Source organism: Pseudorasbora parva, chromosome 24 (assembly GCF_024679245.1).
Source record: "Pseudorasbora parva isolate DD20220531a chromosome 24, ASM2467924v1, whole genome shotgun sequence".
Classification (NCBI taxonomy): Eukaryota; Metazoa; Chordata; class Actinopteri; order Cypriniformes; family Gobionidae; genus Pseudorasbora; species Pseudorasbora parva.
Window position 1 is genome coordinate 11,665,657 of NC_090195.1, and position 21,160 is coordinate 11,686,816.

Below are 21,160 nucleotides of genomic sequence, written 5' to 3' on the forward strand. Positions count from 1 at the left end.
GGAGGCCCTGTCCAGTCACATACAAGTACCCCCTGCTATCATTTACATTTACATTTAATCATTTAGCAGACGCTTTTATCCAAAGCGACTTACAAAAATGGGGAGAGTAATAGAAGCAACGAAACAGACAAGGTTTTTTTTTTTTTTATAGACATGTACAACAAAAACTCACGTACGCAAAATACAAAACACTGGATTTTGATAGCTATGATAACAACCCATTAGGACTAAGGCTGTTGCCCCAGCTGTTGTCGTTAATACAGATTCAGTGGCCCAAAGGGTGGTATCACCCAGGCTTTGCAAGAGCTCTTTGACCTTATACACAAGCGGAACATCCAGCACCATGTGTCAGATAAATAAATCACAAAGATTGCATTTACGCTGCTTTGTTTATACATTAGCATACTAGCTTTGTTAAGTAGCTAGAAATGCTACTCAGCGATGATTTATTTACTGTATGTTGTCAATGTAGGTCAAAACTAACCTTTAACATCCTACATTTATGGGTTAGTCAGCTTTATCTTAAATTAGCTTATCTTTTTTGGTGTTAAGGTCCTATACAAACTATTCAAGATGATTGTAAACAAAATACCTTCGAAATTGTACAATACAATTTCATATATTGAATATATTGCACTCGAAACACAAAGACTTAAAAATTAAATTACCTACTCAGGGTCCGACATAATGGTTCCTTAAAACGTGCCTTGTCCTAGTCCTGCTACATGTTTAAACAAGAGTAAAACTGATTAAACAAATGACCAATCACAGGTGGGAAGACAAAAGTCATTGCCCCGCCCTCAAAGTGTCAAAAGTCAACTCGAGGAGCGAGCGAGTGTTGAGTAGTCACGCGAGCGCTCATTTGCAGTTGTGCGCGCTAGGCAGCAGGGGCTTGCGCTAGTATTCATTTCCGCCCCTAAATACTGTTTCGCGCGCTCGCGGTGTACAAATGCGCGCTCGCGGTGTACAAATGCGCTCGCGGCTGCACAGATGCGCTCTCGCGGCTGCACAGATGCGCTCTCGCGTTGCTATTTTCCTCTCGTGGGTCTGTTTTGCGCGCTTGGGTTTATTCGCGTGCTCGTGGTTTTCGTGCACGCGACTTTTGACTTCATTTAAACGCCATAGTCACTCCAAATGCGAGCTTCGAATGCGTCCATCTTTCACAGGAATTCGGAGTGTGCATGAGGTGTATCCTTCACGGCTGGAGATAACCCACAATTCTTTGCGTCGCCGTTAACAACCTTCATTTTTTTTATAGGCCTATTATATGAAAAAACGGCACCACCGCCAGATATACATGCAACTGTGTGGTTTTTAAATTAAGTAGTTCAAGCTTTTTCTGTTGTTGTTTTTTTTAAAGCATTACCTCAAACAGATAGTTGAGGTAAACAGGATTACAACTGTTTATTCCATTTTAAACGTTTAGAACAGTACATTGCTGTCAAGACAAGAAACATTTCATTGTCATTTTCAAGTTATAAATAATTTTCATTAATATAACTGGCGTAAGAGGCTGAACTTGTTGGCATAGCAACGAGATACTTCCTGCCTGTGTGTCCTGTAGCCTACGAAGGACTTGTTTAATTCTGATTGAGGACACTCCACTGCATCCTACAGAGGATGTGTCCTCCGGAGGACGCAGCCTTCTAAATTTTACGAAATGAGACACAGCTAAAATGCCATTACTCGAAAAGGAAGTGCTAATTACTATCTGTTCGACATATTTTTACTTCCTCTCACAGAACGCATTTTTTCTAAACATGCGTTACACGGGTCTTAGTAGCCCATCTTCTGCATGAGAGGCACGTAGTTCAACTTTCAAAAACGTTATTTCCATTCTATTGCGCTGCGTCTTTCTTTTGTCGAATGCAAAATCATTCTGAGTAAACAGCAATGGAATAATGGTGTCTCCTTCAGATCATTATGGTTGGCCCAAAGCAGCCGGTATAATCTCACGGCACTGACGTCAGTCAACCATATTTTTCTGGAGCTCTGTAATTGTGACTGCACTGATGTCTGGCTTCTCTCCTTATGTGTACAATGCCATTCATCTCACCTCCTCTTCCTCATAATCTATTTCCTACCCTCGCGTTAGTCTGATGACATCAGTTCTTTTGTCAGGTCCAAATATAATCACAGATCCCTTTCAAGATGTCATTAATAATTTCTACGCAGAGAAGAAAAGAGCCAGCCTTTATCTTTTATATTTGTCTGTAAGCTTATACTATGGAGATATTGGGTATGCATTGCCTTGTATGTTTAAAATATTGTGGTATGTGTTCAGAAATGTTGATTAGGTAGGTCATATTTGTCTTTTATGACCTAGCATTTTATTCAATTTCCAGTTATTCACTCAATCCCGGCAGGTGAAATAGAAACAGGAAAGTGAATGGGTTACTCAAACCACAATATTATAATATCTATAATATGACACTATTACGGAGACACCTGAGAGTGTCTGACGTCTGGTCTTTGATTCTATATCAAACTCCCCAGATAATGTGGATATAGGCCCTCCGTATATATCTGACATCATGTGGTAAATTACTGTCAGCTGTGCACCAGTTAGCCGTGTGTTTTGATAACAGCTGAGATATTGTCAGGATGTATGAACAGAGCCTGTGGGCGCTGACAGAGCAGTGGGACTGTAATTACCAACAGGCAGATCCAGCAGATCTTGGGTCTGTGATGGCAACCGCAGCTTGTCTCAGTGAGCGGCAGGCCTGCATTAGATTGAAAGAAACAAGATAGCACTGTGTGGTGATGCTATCTGTGCAGGGAAAAACAAACGAAGGCCTTGAGGTACATGGTGGATAGAAGCAGATGGTGAGACTAGCATCAAAGATGACAGTTCATATGGGCTTCATGCAGATAGACAACAGAAAGTAGCACGGTGAAATGATGACAGCAAATGGAAATGCTAGGAAAACCTGTAGTTTTCAAGCCTGGAAATGTAAAGTAAATACACATTTCTATATTGGTATACAAATCTCTAAAATATGTTATTTCGAACAAGGATTTCTATAGCAGCACTGTAAAAAATTATTTAGAAAAAAAGTTACCTGGTTGCCTTAAAATTTTGAGTTCATTGAAATTAAAATTTTGAGTTGATACAATGAATATTTTTTGAGATTTGACAACCTTTATTAAAATATTAATAAAAGATTTTGTAAGCATATTGGGTAATTGTGTGTTTTATTTCTGATGATGCATGCAGTGAAACATGCCAAATAGTGCTATTTTTATCATTTATCACATTTTTTATGTGGTTCAGATACAAAAATATTTTCAGTTTCTATTTATTAAACTAATTTCCTTCATTGTATCAACTCAAATTTTTAATTTCAATAAACTCACAATTTTAAGGCAACCAGATTACTTACTTTTTTAAGTTAAACCAACAAAAAACAACCAGAATTTTTTACAGTGAGTGCGATGTTGAGGCTAGTCTTATATTGTTTAATATTACATTTTCTGACACATTTGCAAAACTTTATATTATTATAGTTTCATTTTTGATTATATTTGATTATATTTATTATATATAATATTAATCATGCTTATTATATAGTTATAGTATATAATATATGTTATATATTACATAATATTTCTTTAGTACACACACAAATGTTGCTTTCCATTGATGTATGGTTTGTTAGGATATGACAGTATTTGTCCGATATATTAGTAAATATATTTGAAAATCAAAATATTGAGAAAACCTCCTTTAAAGTTGTGCAAATTAACTATAGCAATGCATATTACTACTAATAATAATAGTTTTTATATATTTAGGGTAGGAAATTTACAAAATATCTTCATGGGACATGATCTTTACTTAATATCCTAATGATTTTTTGCATTAAATAAAAATCCATAATTTTGACCCATACAATGTATTGTTGGCTATTGCCACAAAATACCTGTGTGACTCATGGTTTTGTAGTAAAAATATATTATTTAATTTAGTAAAAATCATATATCTGCTATTATATTTTTGGAAAGAAGTTTTTTGCAAGGACATCGTCATATTAGCAGGCAACATTTAAAAAAATAGTTTACACTTTTTTCATGCTTGTCTGTACCAATAAAAGTGAATTGTCAATTTTATATCAATGTTTATATCTAAAGTGCCATTTTTGTTCTATATACAGACTTCTGCACCGTTTCTCCAGGCTGAAATATGACATTCTGCTTACGTTCTCTATTAGTATATCAATGTCCACTGGATATCTGATGCTCTCCATATGCTAATCTGCAAGTTTAATGAGTCGTGCCACCATAGCAACATTTCACCTAAATGAATGAAGGGACACTTTCTATTGTTCGACTATTGGAACATGTTTCTCTGCAGTATTAAACCCAACATGACATCACTGTGTTTTCTTTAGTTTCATTATCTGTGGATGATATGATTTGCATGCTTTCCTTTTTTGTAGGAAGTCATTGCTGATTCAACGCAGAGCACTATGTTGATTGATCAGCTCATGGATCCTCTCTGAGACTGTGCAAGAGAGAGAGAGAGAGAGAGAGCGAGAGAGAGGGAGAAGAGGGAGCAGAGAATACAGCAGAAGACCGTCATACAAGACAAGTTTAGAGGAAACACCTGGAACGAGGGACTGGGGAGGTGACACTGACACGTAAGAGAGGACAAACCTCTCCCTTCTTTCATCCGAGTCTTCCTGTTGTGGAGGATGAGTGCTGTCTTTGCTAAACTGGACCCTAGGAGAATTGAGTGGGAGTCGTCCTGGTATGGACTCTACTCACGAATCCTGCGCACTAAACCTGTGGACTCCATGCAGGAGGGCCCAGATGACCTGCATGGCACCAGACTTGCCCGTGTGCTCACTACAGTGGATCTGGTGTCACTTGGAGTGGGCAGCTGCGTGGGCACTGGCATGTATGTGGTTGCCGGGCTTGTTGCTAAGGAAATGGCAGGACCTGGAGTGATCTTGTCCTTCATCATTGCAGCTCTGGCGTCCATTCTGTCAGGTGAGACGTAATGACTTTTGACAATTTATGAACATTTTGAATTTAGAGCATCAACAAATCACGGCTGGTGGTTGAATATAAATCGACCTCTTATCTTTCTAGTCGACTTTACAATTGCATTTTTTACGTTTCTTCATATGTGCCCTGGAGGGAGTGATGACCCCACCTGTCTGTAATTCTGGGCAGCTGTGCTAAGCTTTTCATTTCTTTATTTAGATCAAGTTCTTGAAATTTAAATTTAAGGTTCATGAACCCACATCAATAATCAATTCTTTATGGGGTCTCTCAGCTATAGCATTTAGCAGTTGTGATTTGACAAAGTATTTTATTTATAAAAAACAATCATAACTGAGTCACCCAGACCCATTAAGACTCAGTTCTAGACCTGAAGCTTGTCAGTCCAAGAGCCATCTGAATTAACTGAAATGGAGTAATAAAATAATAAAAATAATACAATACTGAATTTATATTGCATTTATTTCAAACACTAAACAATCAAGTTTTTACCTTGTTCCCAACACCCAAAAAAATGTAAGCCCTTTTTTAAAGATTTACGCAATGTAATTAAAGGGTTAGTTCACCCAAAATGAAATTTATGTCATTAATGACTCACCCTAATGTCGTTCCACACTCGAAAGACCTCCGTTCATCTTCTGAGCATTTGTAGATGCTCTGACCCAGTCATCTAGCCATCACAATTTGGTCACAACTTTGAGCACAAAAAGTTAATAAATTATTATATTATACACACTGTCCATGTCCAGAAAGGGAATAAAAACATCATCAAAGTAGTCTATATGTGACATCAGTTAGTTAGTTAGAATCTCTTGAAGCATCGAAAATACATTTTGGTCGAAAAATAATAAAAACTACGACTTTATTCAGCATTGTCTTCTTTTCCGGGTTTGTTTTTAACCCTCAAATAAAGATTCAAACAGTTATGAATCCGCGGATTGAGTCATGATTCGGATCGCCATTTTCACTTGAATTCAGCAGTTTGCCAGTATGAAACGCGATCCGAATAATGAATTTTTGGAACTTTCTGGACATGGACAGTATAGTGTGCATACACTTTCATTTAAGGAACAGAAAAGCTCTCTGACTAAATATAAAATATCTTAAACTGTGTTCCGAAAATGAACTGAGACCTTACGGGTGTGGAACGACATTAGGGTCATTAATTACATAAATTAAATTTTTGGGTGAACTAAACCTTTAATAGTAATATTCCATCAAATTGAACTGAAAAATCCTTATGTAATTTAATTGAGTAATTGATTAATGTTTTGTGCTCAAAGTTTTGACCAAATTGTGATGGTTAGACGACTGAGTCAGAGCATCTCCAAAACTGCAGCTCTTGTGTGTTATTGGTGTACAGTGGTCAATATCTATCAGAAGTGGTCCAGTGGTGGAAACAGTGGTGAACTGGCGTCAGGGTTAGGGTTAGGGTTAGGCTCAAGGCATGTGGTAAGCGAAGGCAGGCCCGTGTGGTCCAATCAAACAGACGAGCTACTGTAGCGCAAATAGCTCAAGACGTTAATGCTGATTCTGACAGAAAGGTGTCAGAATACACAGTGCGTCACAGTTTGTTGTGTATGGAGCTACATAGCCGCAGACCAGTCAGGGTGCCCATGCTGACCCCTGTCCACCAGTTAAAGCTCCAACAGTGGGCATGTGAGCATCAGAACTGGACCACGGAGAAATGAAAGAAGGTGGCCTGGTCTGATGAATCACGTTTTCTTTTACATCACGCGGATGGCCGGGTGCGTGTGCGTCAGCAGAATGCACAATCGAAAGAATGCAAGCTGGTGGAGGCAGTGTGATGCTTTGGACAATGTTCTTCTGGGAAACCTTGGGTCCTGCCATCCATGTCGATGTTTCTTTGACACGTACCACCTACCTTAGCATTGTTGCAGACCATGTACAGCCTTTCATGGAAACGGTATTCTCTGGTGGCTGTGGCCTCTTTCAGCAGGATAATGCGTCCTGCCACAATTAAAAATGGTTCAGGAGTGGTTTTAAGAGCAAAACAACAAGGTGTTGACTTGGCCTCCAAATTCCACAGATCTCAATCCAGTCGAGCATTTGTGGGATGTGCTGAACAAACAAGTCCAATCCATGGAGGCCCCACCTCGCAACTTATAGGACTTAAAGGATCTGCTGCTAACATCTTGGTGCAGATACCACAGCACACCTTATAACAAAATATTATGCATAACTTATAGGGTTACACCTGATCGATGTAAATTATAAATATATTAAGTTTCCATGATAATGAGATAATGAAAACACATAAGCTGAGACCAAAGTCACATCCAAAAATATAAAAAATGTGTTACTTTAAGAGTATTGCTCTATAATGTACTTGTCAAATAGCTAATCTCAGGACTTTTCACACAGGGGTATGCTATGCTGAGTTTGGAGTGAGAGTGCCTAAGACAACAGGCTCTGCCTACACATACAGTTATGTCACAGTGGGAGAATTTGTGGCCTTTTTCATTGGCTGGAATCTCATCTTGGAGTATCTGATTGGCACAGCGGCGGGAGCCAGTGCACTGAGCAGCATGTTTGATTCTTTAGCTAATCACACCATCAGCCGTTACATGATCAACCATCTTGGAACAATGAAGGGCCTGGGTGAGTTTCTTTCATAGAGTAATGATGCTACACAAAAGTGTGGTTTATGGGGTCTTGATGTTCATCACACAACTCATTTATTTGTCCGTGCATCTCATATCAGGTAAAGGAGAAGAATCTTATCCAGACCTGCTGGCTCTGCTGATCGCTATGTTGGTGACAGTGATTGTGGGTTTAGGGGTGAAAAACTCTGTGAGCTTCAATAATGTGCTGAATATTATTAACTTGATCGTGTGGATCTTCATGGTGATTGCTGGACTGTTTTTCCTTTCTGGAGCCAACTGGGAGGATGGGAGGTTTCTGCCCTATGGCTGGTCAGGGGTAAGAATGTTATGTAAATGTAGAGGAGAAAAAGCATGACTCTATTCGTCTTTATTGAATGTGATGATAAGCAAAATGACCTTCTATAGAGATCAATAAATATTATGCGCTCTTTAGGTCATGCAAGGAGCTGCAACCTGTTTCTACGCCTTCATTGGCTTTGATATTATCGCCACCACAGGAGAAGAAGCCAAGAGCCCAGACACTTCCATTCCATATGCCATAACAGCCTCTCTCGTCACCTGTCTCACGGCCTACGTCTCTGTGAGTACAGAGACTCCTCTCATACCCCAGTACTTAACTGTGAACTTAAAGGGTTAGTTCACCCAAAAATGAAAATGCTGTCAATAATTACTCTAATGTCGTTCGACACCCGTAAGACCTCCGTTCATCTACGGAACACAAATGAAAATATTTTTGTTGAAATCCGATGCCTCAGAAAGGCCTTCATTGACACCAATGTCATTTCCTCTCTCAAGACTCATAAAAGGCACTAAAGACGTCGTTACAAAGCCCATCTCACTACAGTTCTACAATCATTTTATGGAGCGACAAGAATAGTTTTTGTGTGCAAAAAAACTAAATAAGGACATACAGTGATGGGCTGATTTCAAAACAAAGTTTCAAACCTTTATGAATCCTTCTGTCGATTCATGATTCGAATCTCGTGTCAACTGCTGAAATCAAGTGACATTGGCGATCCAAATCCTGAATCGATACCCTCATTCATAATGGTTCGAAACTTTGTTTTGAAATCAGCCCATCACTATATGTCCTTATTTAGTTTTTTTTTTTTTTGCACACAAACTATTCTCGTAGATTCATAAAATGATTGTAGAGCCACTGTAGTGAGATTGGCTTTGTAACGACGTCTGTAGTGCCTTTTATGGGTCTTGAAAGAGGAAATGACATTGGTGTCAATGAAGGCTTTTCTGAGCCATCGGATTTCAACAAAAATATCTTATTTTGTGTTCCGAAGATGAACGGAGGTCTTATGGGTGCCGAACGACATGAGGGTAAGTAATCCTGCAACATCCATCCATAGCCACACCTATAAATGAGATCTGCATGTGTTTTATAGAGGACATTTCATGATGTATTGCAAATATATTTGACAAATTGCCAAATAATAAACACTTTACCTGTTTTTATATCGTAGGTGAGTGTGATTCTGACATTGTTGGTGCCATTTAACCTGATTGATGGCGATGCCCCGCTCATGGAAATGTTTGCCATTCATGGCTTTGTGGCAGGGAAGTATATTGTAGCCATGGGGGCTGTCGCAGGACTCACCGTCAGCCTGCTGGGATCTCTGTTCCCGATGCCCAGAGTCATCTATGCCATGGCGGGTGATGGTCTGCTCTTCAGGTACACGAGTCCCTTTCAAGGGAAGTTAGTTCACTCGGCACTCGGCAGCCATATTTGCAATGCCTCCAGGCATGCAAGACATGCAACTCTTATGCATTTGAATGGAAAAGTTAAAAAATCTTAAAAACTAAAATTCAAATCAAATCAGCAACAAAAGCTGACAAGAATTCCCAAAATGCTCCAATAACATTATAAAAATAAAAAAGAAGGTAAAAAAAAAAAAAAAAATATATATATATATATATATATATATATATATAGGCCTGCTGTGAGTTCCAAGATTGTTAATCAACAGTATATGCTTTTGCTGAATTCATTTCCATTGTCATGTCAAGAAATTTTCTGTTGGGGGCCACTAGTTGGAGAAAAGACTCCTTTAAATACACAGTCTTGTGTCTTTTGTCTTAACAAAAGCTGATAAAAGCAAATAAAAGTTGTTTGCTGGCCGGCTTGGTTAAAGGGTTAGTTCACACAAAAATGAAAATTCTCTCATTAATTACTTTGTTCGACACCCATAAGACCTCCGTTTATCTTCAGACATCATGAATCAATACGCTTATTCATAACCATTCAAAACATTGTTTTCAATTTGACCCATCACTATAAAAGTCGTTATTTAGTTTTTTTGCGCACAAAAATTATACTCATCGCTTCATAGTAGCTTTTTTTAAACTAACTCTTTAATTGCTTATAATGCTTTTTAAAATGTCTTACGGGAAAAGTGAATGGAAAATATTATTCCAGAACCAACACTGCTGACAAACTAGGCAGGTACTAATGCACTCTATTGGCAATTACCTGTTTTATTTAGAAGGCGGGACTTTCATTAATAGTATTCATATATATAGGAGTGCACCATCTCGGATAAAATAAAGTCTTTGATATGTGTGTAACCCTTTCTTTTGTCTGGTTATGCCTATACTTATTTTTACAAGAATTCAACTAAAGTTTACTTGTGTGTGTGCCAGGTTCCTGTCCTTTGTGAGTCCCCACACAGAGACCCCCGTGGTGGCATGTGCTGTATCGGGGTCTCTGGCTGCTCTTTTGGCTCTCCTGGTGAGTCTGAGAGACCTGATCGAGATGATGTCCATCGGCACACTGCTGGCCTACACGCTGGTGTCGGTGTGTGTGCTTCTTCTGCGATATCAGCCAGATAGAGACGGCTTCACCAGTTTCCTCACAGAGGAGGAAGAGGAGGAACGGAAGAGGAAAGAGGAAATGATGGCGGCTAGCGAGAAGGACATGAACTCACCTTGTGGAGAAGGGTATGATGACAACTCCTGCGGGGCCAAGAACCTTCCCTCCAAAGGAGACGGCGAAACGCTGATTGAAAAGTCGGATTCTGGGGGCTACCAGTCGGACAGTTCTGGCTTCGGCGTTGGAGAGAATGGCATCGAGGCGGACGACTCCAATAGTCTCTTGAAACGCATATTGGGGTCTCAGTATTACACTTTGCGGATGCGTTTGGGCCTGCCGAATGTGGGCGATAGGCCCACTCCTGCAACAGGACGCACTGTTACATCCTGCGTCCTCCTTTTCTTCATCTTGACCTTCTTTCTGTGGATGCTCGTCATCTACGGCTTCGACCGGGTTTCAGGAGGAGCCCGGTGGGCAATATTGCCTTTTATAATGACAATAGCTGTCCTCATGGTTACTTTAGTTGTTATTATTCTTCGACAACCTGAGAACCCTAAAAAGCTGCCTTACATGGCGCCCTGTGTGCCCTTTGTGCCCACAGCTGCCATGCTGGTGAACATTTACCTCATGCTCAAACTATCCAGCATCACCTGGGTGCGCTTTGTGGTGTGGTGCTTACTAGGTAGGCAAGGTCTTCTCTTTATATATGCTCCATATATTCACAATCATTTGCAAAGGCCCATTCAAACCAAGAACAATGCCTATAAAGATAAATATAACGATAATTATATTAGCATCCACAGCCAACGTATGATATTCTGTTTATTATGAGCGCACGCTAAAGATAAGTTAAAGATAAGCCTCTTTAAAGGGATAGTTCACCCAAAAATGAAAATGTGATGTTTATCTGCTTGCCCCCAGTGCATCCAAAATGTAGGAGTCTTTGTTTCTTCAGTAAAACACAAATGTAGATGTTTATATTTCAACGGTTGCTGTCTGCCAGTCATACTGCATGTGAATGGCTAACAACTCTATGAGAGTAAAAAAAAAACATGCTTAGACAGCATGCACAAAAACCCTGCTGCTTGTTAAGACACATTGATGTCTTAAGACACGAACCGATCGGTTGAACCGAACAGTATTTATGTTATTTTTTTACCTCATATCCAGACGAATCTCATCTAGTGTTTCCATCCGTCATTACTTCCGTCTGGTAAGGTCAAACTGGCGCGATCATAGATATATATTATGTAGATGCCTCATTCGGCTGATCCGCACAGGCACTAATATATATATATTTTGGATATTCCTTTGGATATGAGGTTTAAAAAAAGCCCCAAAAAAACATTTTGTTTTGAAAGTCAAATTAATTCTGATTGGGTGTTTTATTGTTCACCATCTGGAAGAAAAATGATTCCAATGATATCGCTCCTCAGTGCTATGTTGTGGACTTCCCTATTCTCATATAATCTAAACATTTATTAAAATGTATTATTCTAGTTATGGTGTGAATGGGACTTACCTCACTCCATCTCTTCGCCCCACAGGTGTGCTGATCTATTTTAGCTATGGGATGTGGAACAGCTCTCTAGAGCTTAGCGCTAGAGAGGAAGCGGCTCATGCCAGCTCCTACCAGAGGTACGACACGGAGGTCGACGACAGCTTCAATGTTGATGAAGATCTCCCTCCTCAGGAGGAAGAAGAGGATGGACAGTACCAGGGCTGGGCGGGTGAGGAGCGTGGCTATCAGTACCAGCAGCAGTACGATGAACAGAGACCATCCGACAGTCACAATTACAGAAGTAAAGGCAGGACCAATAAAGGCTTTGAGGAGCTGGTCAATGAAGAGTATTCTCCGGAGTGAGAAATATCGACTAAACTGTAGTCAAAGTAGAGGTTGGATTTAGGTGACCATGATTTTTCCAAACAGAATATGTTTCTGGATCGATGAAATCACTGACAAAAAATGTCAACATGTCAATTCAAATGTTTGGATAAGTCCTTTATACGTAAATTCGAGTTATGAAATTTTAAATTGTTGAATTGATTTGTTCACAATATGATTAACATGCATTAGAAAACAGATTTGAATTTCCATTTTATGCCAACTTTAACAAAAATTACACAAACGAGTATATGTCAAATTAAAAAAAGATTTTAGTCAAAAGACATAAACTATGGCTAAACAAAAAACGGTGTAAAAACTTTGAGTTAAGACCTCATGAAACTAGTTGGGTAGTTAATGGTTAGGGTTAGTACTGGTCCCAACAAAAATGTTAATCCAGGAACACATTCTACTTTACAAAATCAGTCACTGATGGATTTCCTAGGTTTGATAGTGTTGTTAATTAAGTCTCACTAGTTATTAAAACATTTTTGAGTGTATTTTTTTGTGAAAATATATTTGTTCTTAAACAGGTTTTTAAATACATTTGCACCTTGTGATAGGTAAGTGACTTATCTAAAGGGATGTTTAGACCAGTTTTTTATTGAGGCTTCATAAGTGCCTTTAAATAACCCCTTCTTATGGAAGATTATTTCAGCCACAGAATGAAACCTTTTAAAAGATAATTATGACCTTTTTCATCTTACAATTACTAGTTTACATCTCTCAATTTAAAAAAAAATAATTCTCAGAATTGCCAGATTTAGGTTAAAGTTGCAATTGCGAATTCTAAAGTCAGAATTGTGTGATATAAAACTGCAATTCTGACTTTTTCCTCACAATTGCGAGTTTATATCACACTTCTCGCAATTGTGAGTTATAAAGTCTGAGGACAAAAAGACTGATAGTAGTTTTTATCTCTAGATATTTTAGTTTATATTGCATGTTATAAAGTCAGAATTATTGCCCGATATAAAGCTACAGTCGTGCGTTATAAAGTCACAATTGCATGATATAAAGTCGCAATTTGCGTGTTATAAAGTCAGAATTGCTCGATATAAATTCACAATTTGCATGTTATAAAGACAAAATTGTGTATTATAAAGTCAGAATTGCATAATATAGTCAGCTGCGTGTTATAAAGTCAGAATTGCGTAATATAGTCAGCCGCGTGTTATAAAGTCAGAATTGCAAAGTCAGAATTGTGTAATATAGTCAGCCGTGCGTTATAAAGTCAGAATTGTGTAATATAGTAAGCCGTGCGTTATAAAGTCAGAATTGCGTAATATAGTAAGCCGTGCGTTATAAAGTCAGAATTGCGTAATATAGTAAGCCGTGCGTTATAAAGTCAGAATTGCGTAATATAGTAAGCCGTGCGTTATAAAGTCAGAATTGCGTAATATAGTAAGCCGTGCGTTATAAAGTCAGAATTGCGTAATATAGTAAGCCGTGCGTTATAAAGTCAGAATTGCATAATATAGTCAGCCACGTGTTATAAAGTCAGAATTGCATAATATAGTCAGCCACGTGTTATAGTCAGAATTGCGTAATATAGTCAGCCACGTGTTATAAAGTCAGAATTGCGTAATATAGTCAGCCGCGTGTTATAAAGTCAGAATTACGTGATATAGTCAATCGCGCGTTATAAAGTCAGAATTGCGTAATTTAGTCAGCCGCGTGTTATAAAGTCAGAATTGCATAATATAGTCAGCCGCGTGTTATAAAGTCAGAATTGCGTAATATAGTCAATCGCGTGTTATAAAGTCAGAATTGCGTAATATAGTCAATCGCGTGTTATAAAGTCAGAATTGTGTAATATAGTCAATCGCGTGTTATAAAGTCAGAATTACGTGATATAGTCAATCGCGTGTTATAAAGTCAGAATTGCGTGATGTAGTCAATCGCGTGTTATTAAGTCAGAATTGCGTGATATAGTCAATCGCGTGTTATAAAGTCAGAATTGCGTAATATAGTCCATCGCGCGTTATAAAGTCAGAATTGCGTGATATAGTCAATCGCGTGTTATTAAGTCAGAATTGCGTAATATAGTCAATCGCGCGTTATAAAGTCAGAATTGCGTAATATAGTCCATCGCGCGTTATAATCTCAGAATGCGTGATATAGTCAATCGCGTGTTATTAAGTCAGAATTGCGTAATATAGTCAATCGCGTATTATAAAGTCAGAATTGCGTAATATAGTCCATCGCGCGTTATAAAGTCAGAATTGCGTGATATAGTCAATCGCGTGTTATTAAGTCAGAATTGCGTAATATAGTCAATTGCGTATTATAAAGTCAGAATTGCGTGATATAGTCAATCGCGTATTATAAAGTCAGAATTGCGTGATATAGTCAATTGCGTATTATAAAGTCAGAATTGCATGATATAGTCAATCGCGTGTTATTAAGTCAGAATTGCGTGATATAGTCAATTGCGTATTATAAAGTCAGAATTGCATGATATAGTCAATCGCGTGTTATTAAGTCAGAATTGCGTGATATAGTCAATCGCGTGTTATTAAGTCAGAATTGCGTGATATAGTCAATCGCGCGTTATAAAGTCAGAATTGCGTGATATAGTCAATCGCGTGTTATAAAGTCAGAATTGCGTGATATAGTCAATCGCGCGTTATAAAGTCAGAATTGCGTGATATAGTCAATCGCGTGTTATAAAGTCAGAATTGCATAATATAGTCAATCGCGCGTTATAAAGTCAGAATTACGTGATATAGTCAATCGCGTGTTATAAAGTCAGAATTGCGTGATATAGTCAATCGCGTGTTATAAAGTCAGAATTGCGTGATATAGTCAATCGCGTGTTATAAAGTCAGAATTGCGTGATATAGTCAATCGCGCGTTATAAAGTCAGAATTGCGTGATATAGTCAATTGCGTGTTATTAAGTCAGAATTGCATAATATAGTCAATCGCGCGTTATAAAGTCAGAATTACGTGATATAGTCAATCGCGTGTTTTAAAGTCAGAATTGCGTGATATAGTCAATCGCGTGTTATAAAGTCAGAATTGCGTGATATAGTCAATCGCGTGTTATAAAGTCAGAATTGCGTGATATAGTCAATCGCGTGTTATAAAGTCAGAATTGCGTGATATAGTCAATCCCGTGTTATAAAGTCAGAATTGCGTGATATAGTCAGCCGTGCGTTATAAAGTCAGAATTACGTGATATAGTCAATCGCGCGTTATAAAGTCAGAATTACGTGATATAGTCAGCCGTGCGTTATAAAGTCAGAATTACGTGATATAGTCAATCGCGCGTTATAAAGTCAGAATTACGTGATATAGTCAATCGCGTGTTATAAAGTCAGAATTGCGTGATATAATCAATCGCGTGTTATAAAGTCAGAATTGCGTGATATAGTCAATCGCGCGTTATTAAGTCAGAATTGCGTGATATAGTTAGCTGGGTGTTATAAAGTCAGAATTGTGACTTTATATCACGCAATTCTTACATTTAAAATGTTTTATTCTGAGGCGGAAACAAGCTTTCATACCTTCTTAATATTATTCAAAAATCAAATATAATATCTTTCTGAAGTGAGCTGCTGTTTCAGTGTTGGGTTTAAATTTGCACAGTATTCTTTTACTCTGAAATATTACTTTGATCCTAAAACCAATGCCCTCCATATAAAACAATCAAGATGCCTTTTTAAAGCAAAATCCAATGCAAGTTGTTACTACATGAGCAGAAACCCCTTAAAGATGCATTGAGTGGACTTTTCACCTTACATCATCTTCACAGCTGTGTTTGATCTAAAATCTCAAGCACTCCCTTGAATTTCAAGGGGAAATATTATGATTGGCTCCCTGTGAAAGCTTAATAGTTCTCAAAATATTTTGCGACATCGATATCAAATTCTTTCTATGTTGGTTTGTAGAAATGTCTCACTCTTGTGGTTTCACCCTTGTTTAGGTTTGCACGAAGATATTTACATTTCTTCCCTATTGCTATGTGCGTAAAATCCTTCTGATTCAGAACACATGTAAATACACAGAGATCAAGAGTTATATGTTTGAGAAGAATATATGAATATATTTCATATGAAATATTAAAAATTAATATATTTTACAAGCACAAATGGTGTCTTTTTTTTGTCATCATCAGCCATAACAAAAGTAATATGCATTTTAAAAAGAATACTTTGTGGCTTTGTGTTTTCATTCAGGCATTAAATCATGAGATTTCATTCAACATGCATAACATTTTGGAGATTACACAACGTATTATGCCCTTAAACTCCCAAAGAACGCATAAAATAATACATTACCACAGTAAATCAATCACCGACTATTTGAGGCCGAAATAATTACGCTGTTTCCTGTTACAGATATTTTTGCTCAAATTTCATATGCTGAATTCCTAGGAAGTTGTGTGCAGGATGCTGTGAGACGCTCTTCAGGAAAACAGTGCAGATGACATCTGGTCATTTTACCACACGTTTCCTGTCTATCTGTCTGTCTGGGTGTACATGCTGTCCTAAATGTTGGCATGAACTAACAAGCTTATGCACAACTTGTTAAGTAAAAAACGTGTTACAATAACACCACTGGAAAATAAAATATAGGAGCAAAATGAATACTGTGTGATTAGTTTGACTCACAAACATCGATGAAAAAACATGCCTAGGGAACTGATAGAAGTTTCCCTTTGGATTCATTTCAACGTCTGTTCAAACAAAGCCTTTAATGTTCAAACGTCTGCGAGCACCGAATTCTCTGTTCCCTCCAAATCACGTTTGCAGTCAAACCATGGCAGTAGAAAACAAATTCTTCACATATTTCATTGGAGTGTGTGAGCTTGCAAGCATGTGTGTGTCCAAATCTTGAGGTAAGCTCGTCTTATCCAGTGTGTCTTCGCTCTCACACATGTGCGCTCTTGGCATGGCTGTTTATAGGAGGGCCGGAGTTGGTAACTCCACTGTGTTTTGAGTAGTAGTAGCGGTTTTCAGGATCCTGAGTTGGGCTGTCGCGCCTTGAGCAACAAACCATCACCGAGCTCCCAAAAAAACAGAGGGCTGAACCGACCCAGCCAGCGTACAGGGAGAATCCAAACGACATCAGGCCTTCCTCATGAAGCTTTCCAATAGGGAACCACACCGTCGACACCATCCCACACAGAGCTGAAACAAAAGGAAGGGCACTATTAGCTTCATGATGACAGCACCACCATCATGGAGAATTACAGACTGACTTACAAGCATAAGATTAGGAGATTTATTAGTGTTTGCAGAATTGCAAACCACCCCAAAACACCTGTAAAAAGGGGTCAGACAGTTGACCATGACTTGCTCTTCAACAGGATGTAGGAAATCTGGATGCTATACCATTACTTCAGTCAAGGACATTTTCAGCCCTGTATGTTGAAAGCACGATTTCAGGGAGGATATGAGCAAATATATTCCTGTATTTTAGATTCTGGAGTAATACACTATAGTGGGTTGTTTACAGGAAATGGTTTCATTTGGATGTGTCCCGATGACTATACTAGGAATGGTACACAATTGTAATCGGTTAAACGCATTTTTGGTAAAAAAAAACCCTCAAAGTACAATGATGGGTTTGAATAAGTGTAGCACTTTAAATAAGGTTGCAGGTTTGTGTTTTTGCAGGAAAGCAAAGACCATTTTGGGTCCCCCCCCCCCAACCTTTAATGAAATAACATTTGAATGATCTAAAACTTTTTTTTTCATGGTTCCATGGATGTTAAAGGTTAAAGGTTCTTTATGAAAGCAATCTTTAGTTTTAAGAGTGTAGGCTTAGTGTTACTGATGGTAAATATTACTTTAAAATGTTGAATCCACATACACTGCCCGGACAAAAAAAAAGTTGCTGTTTGGATTTAAATAGGCAAATGCCAAAAGTCTATCATTGTATCAGTATTGCAGTGATTATCTATCTAGCATATGTTTGGCAACAGTTCTTTTAACCCTAATAGATGGAGTGTGTAGTTTTTCATCTTAAACAACCATGAAGGAGGACACATCATGGCCATATTCCAGGATGACAATGTCAAGATTCTTTAGGCTCAATTTGTGAAAGAATGGTTGGAAGGGAGCATTAAGAATAATTTCCACACATGAACTGACACCTGAGTCCAGACCTTGAGTTCATTGAAGATTAAAATCTTTGGGATGTGCTGGAGGAGACTTTACAGAGTGCTTACAATCTGACCAAAAGTTGATGCACCTCTTGATGGAAATAAATGTTGTAATGCTTTTCCATTAAGAGGTGGATGGAGACTTTTAAGCATTTGCCTAAATCGATTGATCCAGTTCATTTGTTCACAATCCAAAATTAGTTCACTAATCCAGTTCAAGTTAATTCACTGAATCAATGATTCCAACGGCGGTGGGATACTAGCACATTATCCATTGTTTCTGAATTATAGAACTCAAAGGAGAAAGCAAAACATTTTTCTCTTCTTTTTAGAAGAAGGCGAATACAGGTTTTTTTCCTCCTTCTTACAATCGCTAGGACCCATTTCTCAATAGTTCACGTTTTCAAAATTCTTTAGTCAGTCTAGAATACTTTCAGCTTGGCACAGCCGTTCATTTTACATTCACAATGCACAATAACTACCAAAACACTTCACTCTTTTCTCAAATCAACTCATTCGTAACACTAGCAAAGTTTTCAACCAGCAAACGCACTTTGTCAGTCATAAAACACAGACCTAAAAAACATCAGGTAGCATTAATGATTTCAATGATAATATCAATGATTTTTTTTTTTTCAAATTCTTTACAAAACCAGAAAGACACTCTCTACTGCTTATAATTCACTGCAGTAAATGTTACACAGTCCACATCTCTATATGATATTACTGTAAAACAATTTTTATTAAGTCTCATTCATTTTCATGTTTTGTTAGGTTTTGAACTTAAGTTTAACAGTTTTGAAAAGAGCATGTAAACATGCGCAAATTGGCCTGTTTAGTACGTTTTGGTGGTGTTTGTGTCTAAGTGAGAAAATTGTTGTAATTTGAGAATTGAGAATTGGGTCCTATAGCAATTGTAAAAACTTTTTATTTTATTTATAAAAAAAAATAAAAAAAAATAAAAATAATAATAATAATAATAATAATAATAATAATAATAATAATAAAGAAAACCAATAATAAATGAAGATGGAATTTTCATTTTTTTCACCCCAAAATGATAATTCTGTCATCATCATTTATTCGCCCTCAAGTTGTTCCAAACTGTATGAATTAATTTCTTCTGCTGAACACAAAGGAAGATATTTGGAAGAATGTTTGTAACCAAGCAGATCTCGGCATCCATTGGCTAATATTTTCTGTGTTCAGCAGAACAAAGAAATGTATACAGCAGGTTTGGTACAATATGAGGGTGAGGACAGAATGCTAATTTTTGGGAGAACTATCCCTTTAAGAAATAACATTTGAAATTCCAAGTTTATATATATATATACACACACACAAACAGACAGTTAACTCACATATGAACATTATAAGTAGTCCTCCTAGGACTGCGCGTCTGTGTTTGGTGTCTTCGGTCTCTTGGCTCAGTTTGACGCAGGGCATCGCCAGCAGCAGGAGCGCCAGAGCGGGCAGTCCGAGCAGAGAGGCGGACACCATCAGAGCGCGAGACGTCAGGGTGTAAGCTTACATCAAAATATCATACACGAAACTTTACATTATGTTTTTAAAATGCATGCGACATAACTTTTAAATTGCCTCACATAATGTACAAAATAAACTAAATAGTGAATTGTTTTAATCCATCCATGAAAAGAAAATGAATGCATACAAACAAAATATTTCAATAAATAAATCTTTCTCACCCGGTATAATGAGGATTTGGTTAAGTGACATGCAGTGATAGAGAGCGGTAGAGATGACGCACTCTGTCCACAAGCCCTTGGTCATCAGCTCATCCATCTTCCTGCAGGTGTGCATGCCGTGCTTACAGGTCACCACCCAGTCGTTTGTTGAGGTCGCTATTATAATACCAGTCCAGCCGATACAGCTCATTAAAAACCCACTGAGCAGGCGACAGCTATTAGACATTCTGACTGAATGTAAAAGAAAATGACTGAAATAAGCTCTTCAAGCCAAAAACATTAATAGATATGTAAAGATCCCGACTCCTATATAAAACGCATTCCGGAGAAGATTGGTATAACAGTTTGAGTATGGACTGTAAAACAATCCATTCGGTAAATTTACTTTTTATAGTGGACGTGCCCAACAGAACTTTCAACCAATCAGAAAAAAGCCTTGGCAGAAACGTAACAATGGCAATCCCTCAAAACGTTGCGAATAACATCCTTTGATTTATTACAGCATTAATATGTCTGTGCTCTTTTCTGTACAGTGTTATAGTTATTCGGCCTATTACCAAATAAAATAAGCATGATTATATTTTACAAAATATAACAGAACTGTAATTATTTTTAAAATACTTTCTAATGTAGTGTGAATGCCATCTAGTGGGTCATGCTGTTCAATACAAATTTTTGAAATCATGAAAATCTGTGCGCTTTATCTAATGCCAAGCTCAGTGAAACTGTACCAAATCAGATAAAACACACAGCTTGAATATTTGATCAACAATATCTTGTAAATACATCATTCACCAATCAGGCGTAACATTATGACAGGTGAAGTGAATAACACTGATTATCTCTTCATCACCGCAGATGTTAGTGGGTGGAATATATATTGGTCAGCAAGTGAACATATTACCCTCAAAGGTGATGTGTTAGAATCAGGGAAAGTGAGCAAGTGTAAAGGTTTTGAGCGAGATTGACAAGGGCCAAATTGTTGTGGCTAGACGACTGG

The 21,160-nt window shown here is 37.9% G+C and overlaps 2 protein-coding genes across 2 annotated transcripts; one reads left to right on the forward strand and one right to left on the reverse strand.

The window, feature by feature from the left end:
• The first annotated feature begins 1,805 nt into the window (after window positions 1-1,805).
• Window positions 1,806-12,881, forward strand: slc7a14b (solute carrier family 7 member 14b). The gene is made up of 8 exons (XM_067434854.1): window positions 1,806-1,944; window positions 4,440-4,992; window positions 7,393-7,629; window positions 7,733-7,950; window positions 8,068-8,214; window positions 9,110-9,318; window positions 10,287-11,137; window positions 12,003-12,881. The coding sequence occupies exons 2-8, from the start codon at window positions 4,695-4,697 to the stop codon at window positions 12,317-12,319; spliced, it is 2,277 nt and encodes a 758-aa protein (XP_067290955.1). The 5' UTR covers window positions 1,806-1,944; window positions 4,440-4,694; the 3' UTR covers window positions 12,320-12,881.
• A 2,019-nt stretch (window positions 12,882-14,900) lies between these two features.
• On the reverse strand, window positions 14,901-20,504 carry cldn11b (claudin 11b). The gene is made up of 3 exons (XM_067434946.1): window positions 20,161-20,504; window positions 19,816-19,980; window positions 14,901-17,477 (listed from the first exon to the last, which is right to left on the reverse strand). The coding sequence occupies exons 1-3, from the start codon at window positions 20,384-20,386 to the stop codon at window positions 17,218-17,220; spliced, it is 651 nt and encodes a 216-aa protein (XP_067291047.1). The 5' UTR covers window positions 20,387-20,504; the 3' UTR covers window positions 14,901-17,217.
• Between the last annotated feature and the right edge of the window lie 656 nt (window positions 20,505-21,160).

Coding starts and splice junctions, on each gene's coding strand:
- cldn11b (XM_067434946.1), bottom strand. CDS start 20,386: ATGTCTAATAGCTGTCGCCTGCTCAGTGGGTTTTTAATGAGCTGTATC. Junction 19,981..20,160: donor CCAAATCCTCATTATACCGG/GTGAGAAAGATT, acceptor TTTTGATGTAAG/CTTACACCCTGACGTCTCGC. Junction 17,478..19,815: donor ACTACTTATAATGTTCATAT/GTGAGTTAACTG, acceptor CTTTTGTTTCAG/CTCTGTGTGGGATGGTGTCG.
- slc7a14b (XM_067434854.1), top strand. CDS start 4,695: ATGAGTGCTGTCTTTGCTAAACTGGACCCTAGGAGAATTGAGTGGGAG. Junction 8,215..9,109: donor GTCTCACGGCCTACGTCTCT/GTGAGTACAGAG, acceptor TTTATATCGTAG/GTGAGTGTGATTCTGACATT. Junction 9,319..10,286: donor GGTGATGGTCTGCTCTTCAG/GTACACGAGTCC, acceptor TGTGTGTGCCAG/GTTCCTGTCCTTTGTGAGTC.